This window comes from Mus musculus, chromosome 19, assembly GCF_000001635.26.
Source record: "Mus musculus strain C57BL/6J chromosome 19, GRCm38.p6 C57BL/6J".
NCBI classification, from domain to species: domain Eukaryota; kingdom Metazoa; phylum Chordata; class Mammalia; order Rodentia; family Muridae; genus Mus; species Mus musculus.
The window spans coordinates 3,614,692-3,632,500 of NC_000085.6; the positions used below are offsets into that span (position 1 = coordinate 3,614,692).

Below are 17,809 nucleotides of genomic sequence, written 5' to 3' on the forward strand. Positions count from 1 at the left end.
CACTAAGCCGGCCGAGTGCTGGTGTGTCTCACGGAATAGAGAGAGATGTGGGCAGGTCCAGATGATGGTCCCTTCTCTCAAGAGTGAAAACCTGCCCAGTGCTAAAGTAGCACAGAAGGGCCCCTCCTCCTCTGCCCCTGCACATCTGGAAAGACTGCCCACACCGTCATTCTAAGATCTGGAAGACTTTCTTGGCCTTTGCTAGCACCTGGTCCTTTGTCTTCCTCCTGCCATCCTGAGCTCACAGCTTCTGTTTCAGGCAGGGTTCAGTTGTCCCCATGGCAGTGTGGATGCTCTATAGAGTGAGTATGTGCCCTGCTCCAAAAGGGTCTTTTAGCACCAGAAAAGACCAGACCTGGCCCACCAGGCCTCAGCTCCCAAGGTGGGGCTCCTCCTTAGGTGGATCTTAGGCCAAGGCCAAGAGCTTGCAAACCAACATTTCTGAACAGTCATAAATCCAAGTGCCTCAGCGCCATCTATGAAGGGCAGGCTGGTCACCATTGCAGAAAGGAGGCCTGAGCTGGCATCAGACATGCATGTGTGAGTGCGTGCACATGTGCGTGTATGTGTGTGTCCATCCAGAGCTTAACACTGAGTATCTTCCTCACTGATTTTTCTGTCATATTTTGAGACAGACTGAGCCTGGAGCTTGCCGATTTGACTAGACTGGCTAGCCAGCAAACCTGAGAATCTGCCTGTGTCTGGCTCTCCAATGCTTGTGTTACAAATGACGTTGTCTCTGCCTTTTTACATTAGTGCCTGACAGCAGCGTCAATGCTAGCTAGCCTAAGTTTCCCCTCTAAGAATGAGAAAGATAATCTTCTAGGATCCTCCCAGCCCTGGCACCTTTGAGGCTAGTGGCAAGCACCAGGTGCTCTGTGGGGCCAGCCACTCTGAGGCAGAGGCCCTGTGGACAGACGGGAGGGGCCTGCATCATACGACAGACAAAAACAGCCCTTACCCTTTAGTAGGATCCAGAGCCAGAGACCTGGGGTTGTCAAGGTCTCTCCACACAAGCACCTGCCGGAACTGCCCATCCAGCCGGGCCACCTCAATCCTGTTGGTCCCTGTGTCCGCCCAATAGAGGTTCTTGCCCATCCAGTCCACAGCCATTCCTTCAGGGTAGTCGAGGCCAAACTCAATCACGTGCTCCACTGAGCTCCCATTCATGAAGGCTCGGCTGATCGTCTGCGAAGATGAGGAAAGAAAGGGCCATGTGAGGGTCCAGCAGACCCAGGAGACAGAGCCGAGTCTCCAAACAGATGACTATAATATAAAAAAGATGACCTTTATCACGAGGCTTAAAAACACTTGTAATCACACCTGAATCTGGGAGTGAGTAAGAACATAAAGGGCTGGGACAGAGAGATGGCTGAGCAGCTCAGAGCACTTGCTGCTCGCTCAGTCAGGAGAACTAGAGGCCAGGCGCTGCACCTACGTCAGACAGCTCACAAACTCAGGCAAATCTACTTCAGAGGGATCTGACCTCTCCCTGGCCTCTGGGAGCACTGAACATACATGTGCTCATATAGTCATAGGACTACACACATACACATACATCTTAATTATCTGATTGGCTAAGAAAGATGACAAATAGCCAATCGCTGGGCGAAAGTGAGGAGGCTGGCTCTCCGTACAAGAAAGGCGGGGGGGGGGGGGGGGGGAGTTGCAAGAGCCTGCAAATGGAGGACAGAGGGAGAGATGTTGGAAGGAAGATGTAGCAGAAGTGCATGGCCTGGAGACACTGCAAGTAGCAGGATTTCATAGCTGGGGAAGAAAACGGTATATATCTGCCCAATATAGGCGTGCGGTTTATAAATACACAACTGGGTTTTCCTTGCATGGGCTTATTGGGGTTGGAGATTTTCCACAACATACATAAGTAAAATAAAATTCTGTGGGTGTGTATATATACAGCAAAGAATTTTTCAAACAAGAAGAAATGCTCTAAGAGCTGTTAATAATCAGGGAAGGGGGCGTGGCTGGAGGGATCTCAGGGGTTCAGTTCCTAACACCCACATGATGACCTTCAAGCATCTATAAGTCTGTTTCAGGGAATCCAACACACTCTTTTGACCTCCAAGGGCACTGCACACATGTGTTGCACACACATACAAATAGGCAAAACACTCACACACACAAAATAGATACATCTTTAAAAAACAAAAAAATCCCTGACGTGGTGGTGCATGCCTTTAATCCCAGCATAGGGAGGCAGAGGCAGGAGTCCAGCCTGGTCTACAGAGTGAGTTCTAAGACAGCAGGACTACATAGGTAAACTCTGTCTTAAAAAAAAAAAAGAAAAAAAAAAAACCAAACAAACAAAATAAGAATTAGGAAAGGAGTAGACAGATGGCTCAGTTGTCAGGAGTGCCTGCTGCTATTGCAGAGACCTGAACTGGGTTCCCAACACCCACGCCAGGTGTTTCATAGCTGCCCATAATTCCAACTCCAAGGGACCTGACACCCTTATCTGATCGCCACAGATACCAGTGTATATAACACAGACGGACATAAATAAAAATAAGCATTAAAAATAAATAAGTAAATAACCACAAGAAATAAACAGTAACGTAAGATGTGGGTGATCTTCTTTCTTCGCTTCCTCCCTGGCCCCACCTTCCTTTGTTGGAACAGGATCGCCCAGGCTGGTCTCAAATTCACAATTCTCTTGCCTCAGACCCCCAAGTACTAGTGCTACAGTCATGCACCACTATACCCAACAACGATAAATGATTTGATTTTGGGGTTTTTTTGTTTTTGTTTTATGTACATTGGTGGTTTGCATGTATGCCTGTGCTAGGGTATCAGATCTTGGGAGTTACAAACAGTTGTGAACCCCCATGTGGGTGCTGGGAATTGAACCTGTGTCCTCTGGAAGGGCATTCAGAGCTCTTAACCACTGAGCTATCTCTCTAGCTTGATTTTGGTTTTTTTAAGAAAGGTAATTGAAGTGGGTTAGTTATCTAATGAATTAGAGCAGAGATCAGCCAACTTTTACAAAAAGAACAAAGAGCATTTCAGCTTTCTCTCACCTCCCAGATGTAGCCGCTTTCCTCAGCCTGACGGCACAAGAACAGCCACAGGCAGCTCCTAAACACACAGGCACCACGATATCCCAGGACAACCATTTACATAATCAGCACACTCCACAGGCCCCGTTTAGGAGACAGGTCTCCTCCCTGCTCCCCATCCAGAACAATGACACCCACACTGTGAGTGGGACCAGCTGTGAGGTAAACGGCTATGGGAGAGCATGGGGCAGTGCCAAGGCTCACCAAGCATTTCCTACAGCACTTTAAATGGGCATGTCACCTGGACCTACCACACAGACATTCCTATTTGCTTATTAAACTGTGGGCACCATACCTTTAGAGTCAGCACTCAAGAGTCAGAGGCGAGTGGATCTCTATGAGTTCAAGGATGGCTGATCTACGTAGTAAGTTCTAGGTCAGCTAGAGCGCCACAAAAAAATCCTGCCCCAGCCCGGAAAAAACACAGAAACAAACAAAAGGAGGTGTGTTGATATTTTATCAGCCTGAACTGAGTTATATTCGATACTATAATTCCTTTGTCTGTGTGTGTGTCCACATATATATGCATGTACAGAAAGGCTCACAGCTGGTGTTAGGAGTCTTTCCCGATCATTCCTCCACCTTACTCATGGCACAGAGTCTCTTAACTAAAACCAAAACGGAGCCATACAACCAGTCTAGCTAGCCAGCTTGCAACAGGGATCCCCTGCTCTAGTGACAATTTTAGAATTTTGCTTTCTTTTAAAATCACAGAAATATTATAATATAGTTTCATTTTAATCATAGATGTGGGATATGGGGCTGCTTCAGACTGTCCACAGCAGCTGACTATGATTTGCCTCATGCTCTAGCACAGCTGTAATTTTTGCCAGTTACACATAATTTCTGTGACTGTCTGACATTTGGAATTCTGGGAACTTTTTAAAGGGTATAAAAGGCTAGGGCACCATGAGGCAGGGAAGGTTGTTGGTTATTGATAGTTGTGTTAAGTAGTCACAAAGAAGAAAGAAGAAGATATCTGACAGAGGTCAAAATTTCACCATGGAACTCGATGTCGCTAATCAGCAGGAAGTAGTCTAATGATAACATAGCCCTCTTTCCAGCCCCTGACTTTATTCAGGGATCTTTTGCCTCTCTCCTCTATCCTTTTGTTCCCTCTCCTATCTAGTGTTAGGGTGTTGAAAGAGTGGAAAGAGTAGGAGAAAGAAAAATCACAAAGTAGCCAAAGACAGCTACACCCTGCCTCTGCCTTCAGAGGCTGGGATCTCAGGCAGGCTGCCATGCCCACCAGCAGATCCCAACCCTGGTTCTTAAATTTGCTGTTTGCATGGCAAGCTTTCTGGCCACTAAAATATCTCCTTAGTCTCAATACTCTAATGTTTAAAAAATATTTACTTTTATTTTATGTGCATTGTTGTTTTGCTTGCATGTATGTCTATGTGAGCAGTCAGATCTTAGGAGCTACAGACAGTTGTGAACTGCCATGTGGTTGCTGGGAATTGACCCCTGGTCCTTTAGAAGAGTAGTCAGCGTTCTTAACCACTGAGCAACCTCTCCAACCCCCATATAGTCTTAAAGTTTTAACTTTAAAAAAATGGGGCTAGGCAGTGGTGATACACACCCAGCACTCAGGAGGCAGAGGTAGGCAGATCTCTGAGTTCGAGGCCAGCCTGATCTATAGAATGAGTTCCAGGATAGCCAGGCTTACATAGAGAAACCCCATTTCAGAAAAAAATTAAAATTAAAAAATGGTTTTTAGATTGACTTTTACTTTATGTTAAGGTGTTTTGTCTGAATGTGTCTGTACATGCAGTACCTGCCAGGGCCAGAGGAGGGCACTGGATCCCTTGGAACTGGACTGTCAGGAAATACCATGTGGGTGCTGGGAATCACGACCCTAGATCCATCCTCTAGAAGAGCAGCCAATGCTCTTAACCACTGAGCCACTCCTTTGGTCCTTAATTTTTAAAACCATCTGATGTGTACCTGTGTGTGCCTAAGTGCATTTAAGTGCACTATGGACCCACAAAGGCCAGAAGAGGAGACTAGATCCCTTGGAGCTGAAGTATCGGATATAGTGAGCCTCCTGATGGGAATGCTGGGAACTAAATTCAGACCCTCTGGAAGAGAAGGGAGCATCCTCAGGTGCTGAGCCATCTCTCTAGCCCTAATACAATAGACAGTTCTTAAAAAACAAACAAAACCAAGCAGCATGGAGCCCTGAGCAGCAGCTTCACAGGCAAGGCCTCATAGAAAGCTGCAGGCGTTTACAACCTCATGCCAGGTACCTTGAGGCTGACATCAGTCCAGTAGATGTGATTGTTGGACACATCAAAGTCCAGTGCAGAGGCCTCTTTGACACCCGTGAGTGGGATAGCCACATCGTTGTTGTTAGTCTCCAGGGAGATCCTGTGGATGGTGGCTCTGCTGGTGAATACCAGGAAGGCCTCGGGGATTATGCAGGTCTTCATGTCACTCAACAGCTCCAGGCCAATGGGGCAGCCACACTTGGTGGCACGTGGGGTGAAGAAGCACAGATGGCTGCACCCTCCATTTCCATCCGCACATGGGTTGGTTCCTGTGAGGCAAATGCACAGCTCTGAACGACAGCAGTCTGTCAAAGGGGAGGAGCACCAGCTCACAGTTGTGTGTGACTGGATTCCTGCCACCTACCAAAAGGGGACCCCGGAAGGAGGAGTGAAAGAAAGTCTGGTTGGGAGCAGCCAAAGCCTCATCTACTATAGTCAGTTATCAGCGACAATGCAACAGAGCCCTACCACTGCCAGGCCCCAGTCTCAGGGCACCACATCTGTTAATAGTGGAAACTGAGTACAGAAGGCTTCAAGGTACCATCGTCTGCAAACGAGGGATGGCCCAGCCTGAGCTACATCAGCCCATCAAGCGATGGTGCCACAACTCAACCTCTCGCCAACTGCTCCTCCTCAATGCCTAACCTGATGACATTGGTTCTTCTTGTTCTTCCAGAATGTTCCCTAATTCACTGACTCCCTTAGCAACCTATAAAATGCAGGTGTGCCATGGCCAGCCAATGACATCTGTCTTTGATTAGAGCACTCAGAAGGTATCAGTCATTTTTTTCTGAGCCAGCCTGTTATCTTACTCTGCTTCCAAACTACAGCCTTAGCAACTTATGTTAAGAATTTAAACTACAAAAGGAGTGTTCTTCTCCTTATCGATAACAAACGGGGTGAAGGGGCAGCTTCTCAAGTTGACTTGGCAGCCCGGGCAGGATTGCTTCCCAATAGACGCAGGTGGACCTGGCCTTCGGTGCCCGCACGTGCCAGCTGCATTTTCACAGGTGGCTGGTGAAATGAAGCCTGTCAGCCCTGCAGGTTGCCATGTGGCCTACCACAGTGACAGGACATACAAGCTGGTCACCCATGCTGCCTCCCTGATGGGTCTTTGTTCAGCTGTCTCTCTTCTTCTGCCAGGCACCCCCTGCCTGATCCTGCAGATACAAGCTCAACCACCTGCCTCCTACTGCTAAAGCCGGGCAGCTCGGTCGCATTTACTGTGTGTGGTTGTGTGTGGTATGTATGAGCGTATGTGCTTGTGCCTGTGTGTATGCACATGTGTATGTGAGTGTGCGGTATGAGTGTATACACATGTGTACTTGTGTGTCCCCATGTGAATGCAATATGTATGGGTGTATGCGTGATATATGTGGATGTACATGTGCCTGCATGTGTGCCTGCTTGTGTGCCTACATGTGTGTACGTGTGACATGCTTACACACATAAATGCACATGCCATAGCACACATGTGAAGGTAAAAGGACAACTTTTAGGTATTGGTGCCTTCTGCCACCATGTGGGACCTGAGCATTGAACTCAGGGTATCAGGCTTGGCGGCAAGCACCTCCACTCACTGAGCCATCTCACCAGCCCATAGATTTGGTTCCTTTTTTGTCTTCTTTTGTTTTCTTGTTTTATTATTATGTGTGTGTGTGTCACATGTGTGCAAATGCTGAAGAAAGTCAGAAGAGAACATCGGATGCCTCTGGAGCTGAAGTTACAGTTGGTTGGGTTGGGAACAGAGCCTGGGTCTTCCAGGAGACCAGGAGGCACTGTGAGCTCCTGAGCCACTCTCCAGGCTGAGGCAGCTCTCTAAACACCACACCTACCTGCTGACTATAAGAGTGGCCCAAACCACTGAGGGCTATTCCTGCATTTATTTACTAGACAAAGGCTACCTGAGACGTGTAAGCATGGCCCAGGTGTGGCACCAAGCATGGGAGTGGCAGACTGGAACAGAGCCCATCCTTCGTCAAACGGTCCTTGGTCCCCACCATACAGACCCACGTTTGGAGTCCTCAGAAAGTACACTCTTTTACCATCCTGCCTGTCAGGTAAAAGGTGTGTATTTGAGAATCACAGCCAGGCTCGATGACAAAAGCAAGGCAGATGCACTGAGTCCCAGGTTTCCACTTGTTCCTCAAATGGCCTTGTCCCTCCATCCCCAGTGTTCATGAGGACACTAGCATTAGCATACAGCTGGCCTCAGGCACTGAAGCTCTTACCAAGGCCTGGCATTCAGCAAGAAGTGACACATCAGCCACAGTTATTCCCAACACAGCTAATCCGTGACCACTCCCTTCTCTCTTCCTGGCCACCCCTACTCTCACCTATCCAGTCACCATTTCCTGTCTTGTCCATCCTTAGAGTGAAACACCCTTCTGGACACCAAGCCCACGTCTGATCCTGTCACCTTTCCTGGGGCCAACTGGCCAAGTGGAGCCATGGCTCAGAGCTCCAAGACTCACCGACAACCTTGGCCACATTCACAGCTTTGAGTCCCATCAGGTCGGGGAGTTGATCAATGATGACATCCCGGCTGGCCTTGACCTTGTGGACCCTTTCAATACTGCGTCTCTGCCAGTCGGTCCAGTAGATGAAGTCCCCCAGCAGTGTGAACCCAAAAATATGTGGGAGCTTGTCCTCAAGCAGGGTCTTCCGCTTTGTCCCATCTATGTTGATCACCTGTGTGAGGGCAAAAACGGGAGTCTGGATAGGCAGGGGCTGTACCAACCAAGAACCAACCTGGGGCCTGCCTCAGGCTCAAGTTGCCCCAGAGGCTCCTCTTTATCAGCACCTAACCAAGTGCCACAAGAGGCCAGCTATTACCAGACAAGTGACACTTCCCATGTCCTACAGCCTCTGTAGTCTGGTGTGCACACTGAACAGGCCAAGAGTCCTCTCTCCCTGACTGCTGATGAGGCATGAGTGGGGGCCTGGACTACTTACAGGGCGAGCTCTATGGGAAGGCTTCCTGGGATCTATTAGCAACGTCTGCTTAGGCCCTGGGTAGGCATACAGCACAGTTTCAAAGGGCCAGGCCAAACCACAATCTGGGCAGGTTTGTCCCTTCTGGGCACCTCTAGTGATAAATCAAACCCCACGGACCGGCGGTCCTTTCCTTCCTTGTCCATGCTGGCACAGAAGAGCCAAGTCTTCTTCTAGAAAAGACTATGCCGATTAAAACAAACATTTAGGCTGGGGTGTGGCTCAGCTGGCACAGTGCACACCTGGCATGATCCCACACACCAGAAGCTAGGCTTGGTAGAGCACGCAGATGATCCTAGCACTCAGGAGGTGGAAGGAAGGTCAGGGTCGTTCCCAGCTACATGACGATGTCAAGACCATCATGAGCCCCAGGACTCTCCTTTTGTTGGGGTGTTCTTCTTGTTGTTGTTAGTTTTTTTTTTTTTTTTTTTAATTATTTTATGTATGAGTGCTCTATCTGCATGTACACCTGTGTGCCAGAAGAGGGCATCAGATGCCACCATGTGTTTGCTGGGAATTGAACTCAGACCCTATAGAAGAGCAGCCAGTGCTCTTAAGCACTAAACCACCTCTCCAGCCCCCTGTTGTTGTTGTTTTTTAAAGCCACAGGATGAGTGGGACTCTGGTGACCCACGAAGATCAGCAGTGGCAATGGTGACATCCCAGGCACAGAGAAAAGGATGAGGAAACACACCAGGTAATTACAGACAAAGCTTGGCTGGCCTCCTGAGCAAGGCTGTACTTCTTGCTCATCAGGAGAACAGACAGCAAAAACTACAAGGCAGGCCTAGCACTGAATACTGTACTGCTACAGTTCACAGCAAGAGGTGAAGAGCAGCAGGTAAGACAGTGTAGTTCCGCCGCCTACTGCCAGGGGTCGCCCCCACTCTATCCCATGATCTTTTATTGAATGTCCTTGAATGAGTCTTTGCAGCCCATGGGCCTCAGTCTCCTGCATCGGAAAGACCAAACTAAAGACCAAAGCTGGGCTCCAATCTATAGCCATTCAGAGTTGGAGACCATCAGAGCTGCTGAGAACTAGGTAGGGGCAGGTGCTCCGGGAGGTGTGAAGGGTCTTGGCTGGAGGCTGCAGCTAGGGCTGAGCTAGGTGCCTCAATGGTGTTAAGTGACCAACAGAGGGCAGTAACAAATAGCCTCAGTTCACACAGCCCAGAGTCCATTCTTTTGTTTTGTTTTTTGTTTTGTTTTTCAAGACAGGGTTTCTCTGTGTAACCTTGACTGTGCTGGAACTCACTCTGTAGACGAGGCTGGCCTTGAACTCAGAAATCTGCCTGCCTCTGCCTCCCTAGTGCATCTGACAACCACTTCCCTGCTAGAGTTCATCCTTATGTTCCCATTACAAGACACACAGGTGGTGCACAGGCCACCAGCTATGGGTAAACCGTCTGGGGGAATGGTTGACCCCAGCACAACCCATTAGCACAGGGAGCTCCCCCTCCTGGGGGAGAAAGACTCAGGAAGAGCAGGTGAGGGAGGAGATGGACAAGCAGGGCTCTGGGTTACCTAGTGACTAATTCCACAATACAAGCCAAACTGGGACTGGGATAAAATAAGCCCCACCCGAGGAAAGACACTGCTCCAGGGTTAACCGGCCAGCAGTCAGATCCCTGCACCCTCTCCTCTGCCCCACCTCCCTGTGAGTGAGTGCATGTGCCACAGTTTGAGTATGGAAGTCAGAGGAGAATCAGGAATCAGCCCTCACCTTCCATCATGTGGGTTCCAAGGCTCTGAACATAATTATCACAGGCTTGGTCACAAGCAACTTCACCTGCTGAGCCATCTTGCCTTGCCCCTGTTGTGTTCTTTTTTTTTTTTCTTCCTTCCTTCCTTATCTTTCCTGAGATAGGATCTCATATAGCCCAAGCTGGCTTCCAGTTCACCATTTCTGCTCCTCCTGCCTCTGCCTGCTAACACTGGGATCACAGGTGTGCACCACCATGTTTAGCTCATGCACGACAGACAGGCATCCTATCACCCGAGCTACATCCCTAGTCCTATTGATCAAACTAAACTTTGCAAGCATGGTAAAGTGAGCTGCAGTAGGAACACACTTTACTTGGATCCATTCTAGAACAGTGAAAGAAGCCCACAGAGAAACTGGGGAAAACGGGTGGCGGATACCTGGTGGCCACGCCTTGGCTCCCACTCCTGAGCTGCCCTGAAGCAAAATGAGAAGAGGCCAGAGCTTTCTCGGCCAGGTCCAGCCACACCCAGGGTGAGGACAAGATTGGATCTGGGCTAGCACAGTGGCAGAGCTTCCCAGGGGGAACGCCTCTGTGTGACTAAGGGACCACACCTCATGTCATCCTTTAGTAAGGATCACAGGTCCTCTTAGACCCGGAAGAAATGAGAGTAAGCAGTTCTTACCTGCTCTAACATGTGGGAATAGAAATTACAGAAATGTCCTATGGTGGCTGTGTGTGTTGTACATGCTAAGGGCCATACTCGAGCACTAGGAAGTTACATCCCCAGCTCCTCTTTTTAGCATCATGACTAGTTGCTACACATCTGCACAATTAGCTCAGGTGGTCTCTGGTCTTCCCTAGACCCTTGAGCCTAAGGAGGGGCTGTCATTCAAGTTTCCCATGGGACCAATTCTGCAGCTGCCACCTTCCCTGGGGTCACACACTTCCATGAATTCCCAAACCAGGCAGGATTGGGCTGGGGGGGGGGGGGGATTCAGAGAACATCCCATTCTGACCCAAAGGAGGGCACAGATCCAAGCAGAGTTCAGGAAACTCCAGACCCAGAGATGCTGGGGCCAAGAGAAGATCCCAGAGATAGGTTTTCTAGGATGGGGAGCAGACTGCATGGGACAGAAAGCATGGCCAGCTTGGTGGCTGTCACAGTGGCTGGTCTCAAGAGGAGAGGCAGGTGGGCAGAGTTCAGCAACTAGAGATTCTACTTGGATTGGTGCAGAGAGAAGGAAAACACCTAATGTGAACCTATGGCTTACACGGGGGGGGGGGGGGGGGGACGACAGCAAGCAGAGAATTCAGACTCTCAAAGGCTTCTGACAGGATCATGAACTACGGCATCCACTGTGAAGAGTTTATTGGTCCCTGGTAAAGTAAATCATACTTTAAATGCCACCTAAATTGCAATCCCTCTACCAGACATACACTCAAGGGAAGGAAGAAACTGTATTCAGACAAAAAATGTGTGCATGAATAGACAGGAATCTCATTCCTGACAGATGGACAAGAGCAAAGGACTGAGGAGACACTGCAAGGCGTGTCCCATACAGTCACGTGACTGGCTACAGAAGAGGAGAAAGTGTGCACGGGGCAGCACAGAGCCTGAATATGTTCCCAACAAAGCCGGACATAAAAGGTGCATCGAGAAGTCTAGTTATAGGAAGTATACCCAGAAAACCAGTCACAGAGACAGAAAGGTGAAGAGTGTCCCCAGAGGCTGGGGACCAGAAGCATGGGCAGTGGCTATGACTGGACCTACTAAAGGCCACTCTGCTGGGAGCACAGAGCAACAGCTACATGGTCCAGCATCTCTGGGTGCCGGGTATCCCTGTCAGGCTCCCACTGGCAGCTAGGGTACCAAAGCCTCCTTAGCTGTCTGGAGGAAGAGACTGGCTTCGGCTTACTGGTTCAGGAGACAGGCATTTTCAAGTTCATGAGCAACAAGATGGTTTCCTTTTTTCAAAACAGAGACTATCACTAGGGAAGCCCATGATAAACAAGGCAGCTCCCGCTGTCCCCAAGAGAAGGACAGCAGCCAATTCTGACCCTCAGCTCACCTCCCCAGTACTGAGGACGCCTGTTCCCCAGGAAAACAGTTTCAGACGCAGTCTCTTCTCTTGGAAGCCACCCATATCAGGCCACTCCAGAACCATAAAGAGTGTCCTCAATGGTGGTCTCAACAAATCGTGGCAGCCACAAACAAGGAGCAAGAAGTTATCAGAAAAAGCGGGAAGATGTCCACCCCAAGGAGAGTAAAGAAGTACTCATGATGCTGACAGGGTCACCAGGCACTGAGGTTCCATCAGAAGTACCCGAGGGGCTCTGCTGAAGACACACAGGCACTGACGAACAAGGCGCTGCTCAGGGAACCTGGACTGTCAGCCCCACCACCAGCTGCTGTGGTACAAGGCTGCCACACTCATCGTACAGCCATGGCTGCAACAGATCTACTTCCTAAGCGGCATGGAGGATACCCGAGGACCCGGTAGTTTCTGGTGTTTTGTTCCGAGACAGGGTCCTACTATGTAGCCCAAAAAGACCTAGGATTCACCATGTAACTCAGCTGATCTCAAATTTATACCAATCCTCCTGCCTCCTGCTTTAAAGCCAGCACGGACCTCCCCGAGGCCTCTCAGTCTGTGGGAATGAAACATTAGAAACCATTTTTTAAGAGATTGCATATTTAATTTGATTTTTAAACTTTTAAAATTTTTTCTTTGTGTGTGTGTGTGTGTGTATGTATGTATGTATGTATGTATGGGAGAGACAGACAGACAGACATGCATGTGCAGCACAGCTCATGTGTAGAGGCTAAAACAAAGTCATAGGAGTTGATCCTGCTTCCAGCATGTGGGTTCCAAGAATAGAACTCCCAGCAGCCACATTCCCCCACTGAACAATTCCCATAAACCATTTTGTTTTTCTTTTTAAGATCGGGCTCAGTGTTCTGGCTAGCCTGGAACTTACTATTTAGACCAGGCTGGCCTTAATCTCACAAAAGATCTGTCTGTCTGCCTCTTCTTTCCATGTGCTAGAATTAAAGACATGTGTGTAATCATACCCCTTTTGCTTGTTTTGGGGGAGCGGTTGTTGGTTGTTTTGGTTTTTGTTTCTTGTTTTCTGAGACAATATCCTAATATCCTAGGTGATCAGATTCACTTTGCAGTCAAGGACCCCAGACTCCAATCCTCCTGCCTCCACCTCCACCTCCTAAGTGCTCAGATTATAGGCATGTGCTACCCCACGTGTGTGGTGCTAGGTAAGCACTCTACCAAACAAGTCATAGGCCCAACCCCTCACAATTTCCTCCAGGACTCTCTTTGGCCATTACAGCAGGGCACAGCCACTCAGTGATACCCACAGCAAACATGGGATGGGGTGAAGGGCATCCAGGCCTGGCCTCTGCATGAAACTCTGGGCTTCAGAGCAACACTAAAGAATCTGGTTCCATGATGCCACTTTCCAGGGTGGCTTCTTACAAGTGTGCATGCCTCCATGCACATCTGTGCCTGGGGCCTCACTCACCTCGATTTTATCAGTTTTGGCATCCCCCCAGTACAGCTTGCCCTCCTGCAGGTCCAGGGCCAGTCCGTTGGGCCACCCAAGGGAGGTGTTCACCAGGACATGCCGATCTCTCCCATCTAGGTTGGCGCATTCGATTTTGGGGTTCTCCCCCCAGTCTGTCCAGTACATGAGGCTAGAGAAAAAGCAAACGGTCATGATAGTGTCTGTTCTGCCCTTGCTAGGCCCCAACTCTGAGGGACACACCTACCCTAGCCTGTTAGCCTACAGCTCAATAGGAACACCAGAGCACCCCCACAGCACAGGACAACACAGGGCTGCCAGGGGGCGGCAGGCTCAGCTCCCACCCCGTAGGAAAATTCTGAAAGTGACCCTGTAGATCATCTGGGGCACCCTTGTCCCTGACCTGTTTGCTAGAGTCCAGAACAGCGGGAGGAGGGCGGCAGGGAGCCTTCTAGAAACAGAAGCAAAGCTCCCATATGCTCAGGATGGTGACCCCAGAAAAATTTGGAGGCAGAGGGCAGAAGTTTCAATGCAAGAAAACCCAGGCCACTCCGGACTCAGGGTAGAGCCTCGCCTCCTGCTACCTCGGACCTGCCTCCTGGCCCCTGCGTAGGAAACACTCTTCCTTCCTGGGACCTGGGATCAGACACACGTCACTTGCCATCCCATTACCCTGGACCCTCAGGCTCAGAAGTCACAGGCTAGGAAGGGCCTGATCTCTGCTCCTACCTCAGTTCACACACGAGACCTCTGTGGCCATGGGGCTGCGACCTCACTGAGTTCTGGTGTAGCTGGGAGTAGATCCTTAAGCTTCCCGACCTGAGCTGACCACCGAATCCCTGCTTCCTCACCCACAGCTTCAAATGACCCCAGTGCTCCTTGTCACCATCTTCTTTGGGGACAACCCTGCACTCTGGCCATTACCACGGAGCAAATTCTTCTGCCTACTATTGGGCCCAAGGTCACTAAAGAGCAGCACAGAGCCTTCCCCCACACTCCACACTAACTGCTGCCCCCACTTCTGGACCTCTACACATAACCCCTTCAAACTCTCTGGCTTACAAGGCCTCACAATGGGCTGCACCAAAAGCCTGGGGCAGAGCCCACAGGTAGGCAGGATACAGCACTGGCACCAGCACTTGTAGGCATCGGCAGCTCCTGCTGTACTCCAGCTTGTCACCGTAACAGGGAACACACTTGCGCTTACAGTGTTCAGAAGACTGTAGCCACCACTCCTGACCGGCCCTGCCCCTCACACAGGTTCACACCCTGCACTAAGCGCAGACTCTTCCCGACCCCACCCAGCATCACGCCCAGAGTTCTGTGGCACCCTCCCCATCAGGGTCTGGTCAGTTAAAGTTCTAGCTCAGGAGCCCTGCTCACCACTGGGCACAGATGCTGGGGTCAGAGGCTCCACCTTAGTTTAGCCATGCCCACTAGGCATTCATATGGGTTTCCAGGGATCCGAGCTTATCCTCCTATCTGCACAGCAAGCACTTAACTGCTGAGTGACCTCTCTAGCCCCTTCCAGTTCTTCGGTGGTTTTTGTTTGTCCATTTTTTACTGTGGATCCTAAGAGTCATCATGGGTCCTTATGCTTGCTTGCCCAGCCCTCGGGCTTTCTCACCATTGCCCCATGGCCTGGCCCTGAGCTCCTCTAAGTCCGGTCTAAGGACCAACTGCAGCCGCAGCACTGCAAGCCCTTTGAGAAATGCTTATTTTAGACCAGTCCTGACTCTGCATATCTCAGAGGATAGGCAGCAAGGACTATCCCAGAGCCCACCTGTCGTCTCAGCCTTACCCCATCACAGGGTGCAACACAATGGCTCGCGGTTCGTCCAGGTCCTCAGATACCAGGATCTTTCGGGAGGTGCCGTTGAGGCGAGTCACCTCAATTCTGTCAGTGCCTGTATCTGTCCAGTAGAGGTTCCGGGCGACCCAGTCCACAGCAATGCCATCGGGGTCATTGATCTCAGTGTTCACAAGTGTCTGCGCACCTGAGCCATCTAGGTACGCCCTGCGGATAGCCCGCACCTCATCGTCGGTCCAGTACACGTAGCCCTCCAGGGGATCGTAGTCAATGGCAATGGCATGCCGGATGTCGCCCACCTGCAGCACTATGTCTGTGAAGTCAGGGGTGTCCAGAGAGATCCTCCTCAGGTCTGTCCTCCGAGCCAGCAGCAGCACTTCCTCAGCCCCTGTGGGGATACAAGCTGTGAGGTCAGAGGTCTATCGCTGTGGCTGAGGCAGGCCCGAGAGCCTGGGCCGGCAGTGGCGCTTACAGGCATGGCTCAGCCAGGACCACAACAGAGGCTGCAGGGGCTCTGTGGGCCTGACACTGTATTTTCCTGTTTCACAGGAGATAACACTGAAGCACAGAGAGGTTGAATAACCAGCTGGAAGCCCTCGGGCAGGCCATCTGGCTTCCACCTGTGTGTAAGAGCCTCTGCCACTTGTCCCTCTCCTGACCACAAGCCCATCTCTACAAAAACAATCCTGCTGGAGGCACAGGGCTCCAGACCCCAACTGCCAGTCCCTCTGTTCTTCTCCATACACTAGGCATCCCTGTCTTGCTCTGTCACCCAGCTCCCTGACAGGGATGGACATCTGTGTCAAGTAAGTTCTGTCAAGCACAGCACTGGGATGGAGGGAGCCCGGCTCTAAAGCTCAGAGGCCCCCAAATGCCTGCCGCAGAAACACTAACAAAAAACGTAGGACCACTCGACACACCAGGTGACTGAGGCAGAGACCAAAAGCAAGAGAGCCAAGCCACCTGAGCCCAGTCCGGACGCTCCAGTTCCTTCTACAGTGGCCTAGACCCAGTGGGCACTGTGGGCTCTGTAGACCAGGGTCTCACAGGAGATAAGCAAGGACTACACTTCCAATACATCTCAGAGCCACTGTGAGTTGTCAAAAATCAACATGGCACTGGACACTGAGAGCCTGCGGACGGAAGCTGTGAAAGCTGTTTCCACGGCTGCTGTGACACTCTGGGACCTTGGGCACAGTTCAGAGAGCCTCAGGCACATCAGCAGGACTGTTCTTTCTTGGCCCAGGACGGCCATCTCTAACCACCCTGGCTGCTTGGTGAGGTTCAGACTTTTACAGGTAGGTTCGGGGGTTATGTGGCCACTAGAGTCTCTTCTGAACCAACAGTGTGCCCCTCACATGTTCCAGTCCCCAGGGCCCAAGAGTCAGTACTAAAAGGCCTGGCATGGTGGTGCACATCCTTACTCCCAGCATGGATCTCTGAGTTCCAGGTCCTCCCAAGACTACTGGGGCCAAGCCAGAGCTTCCTCCCAGAGCTGCATCACTGTTAGTCATCCCTTCCAGCCCTTGACGTTCTCTAGATCCACAGAACCAAGGAGGTCAGGGCCAGTGATGAATTCTGGCATCCCAAGGCCATCCACCTTCAGTTAAGAGCCTTTTGCAGCAGGGAAAGCGCTGGGACCTCCCTCGCTTGCGGGCCTCCAAGCCAACAGCCTGCTGTCAGTCATGCCTGACCATGTAGCCCCCTAGCAGTAGGCAGCTGCCTACACTTATGCTGGCTTGCTCGAGGTCCTCTCAAAGGTCAGGACACTTGCGCTGACTCCTCCACCAAGGAAGAAGTCACAGCAGCTTCCTCTTCAAGGCTGGGGAAACTGAGGTACCAGGAGGAGAAATAATAGTTGTGAGAGACCCTTGACCCAAATCCAGGCTGCCTGCAAAGGTGCATGCTGTGAGGGGAGAGAGGAGCAGAACTTGGAATCTCAACCTTTTCCTCCTCTGGCTCCATTCTCAACAAATTCCATTAACCCCTGCACTGTACAGGGGCTGACAATGTCCTCATCCCACAGTCTCGTAGGGACGGCTATGTGGCCTTTTATACAGTGCCAAGCCCAGAACAAGGGTCAACCCTGCCCGAGGAGACACAGCCCTGGGGCTGAAACTTCCTGGTGTGAGCATCAGGCAGGGCTCCGACTCACTGGGCTTGTTTCTCCAGGCCGAACGCACCTGGGACACTTCCTGGCTCTAACACTGGGCCAGGAGTCAGGAGGTTTAGTCAATGTGATAGATAAGAGATGTCTGCTCGTAGAAGCTCAGGAAGGGACCAAGGGCACTAACTGTCAGGGTCTCTGTGTGGGACAGGCAGTATGTATGTGCCAACTGTCCCCTGGCTTCACACAGTGCTCCCACTTCAGGAAGCTCTGGTCCCCAGTGGAAACCCTCAAACCATATTGAAACCTGT

The 17,809-nt window shown here is 50.7% G+C and overlaps 1 protein-coding gene across 2 annotated transcripts in view; it reads right to left on the reverse strand.

Annotated features, from left to right (window-relative positions):
• Nucleotides 1–17,809, reverse strand: part of Lrp5 (low density lipoprotein receptor-related protein 5) — a 101,761-nt gene that overhangs the window by 29,867 nt on the left and 54,085 nt on the right. For both annotated transcript variants that reach the window (XR_388250.2, NM_008513.3), the window contains exons 6-10: nt 15,383–15,779; nt 13,582–13,753; nt 7,819–8,035; nt 5,324–5,613; nt 962–1,188 (exon numbers count right to left, since the gene is read on the reverse strand). Coding sequence is in view for 1 of the 2 variants with exons in the window: in NM_008513.3 (NP_032539.2) it covers nt 962–1,188; nt 5,324–5,613; nt 7,819–8,035; nt 13,582–13,753; nt 15,383–15,779 (1,303 nt within the window). In the remaining variant the exon portion in view is untranslated. The remainder of the gene's footprint in view (nt 1–961; nt 1,189–5,323; nt 5,614–7,818; nt 8,036–13,581; nt 13,754–15,382; nt 15,780–17,809) is intronic.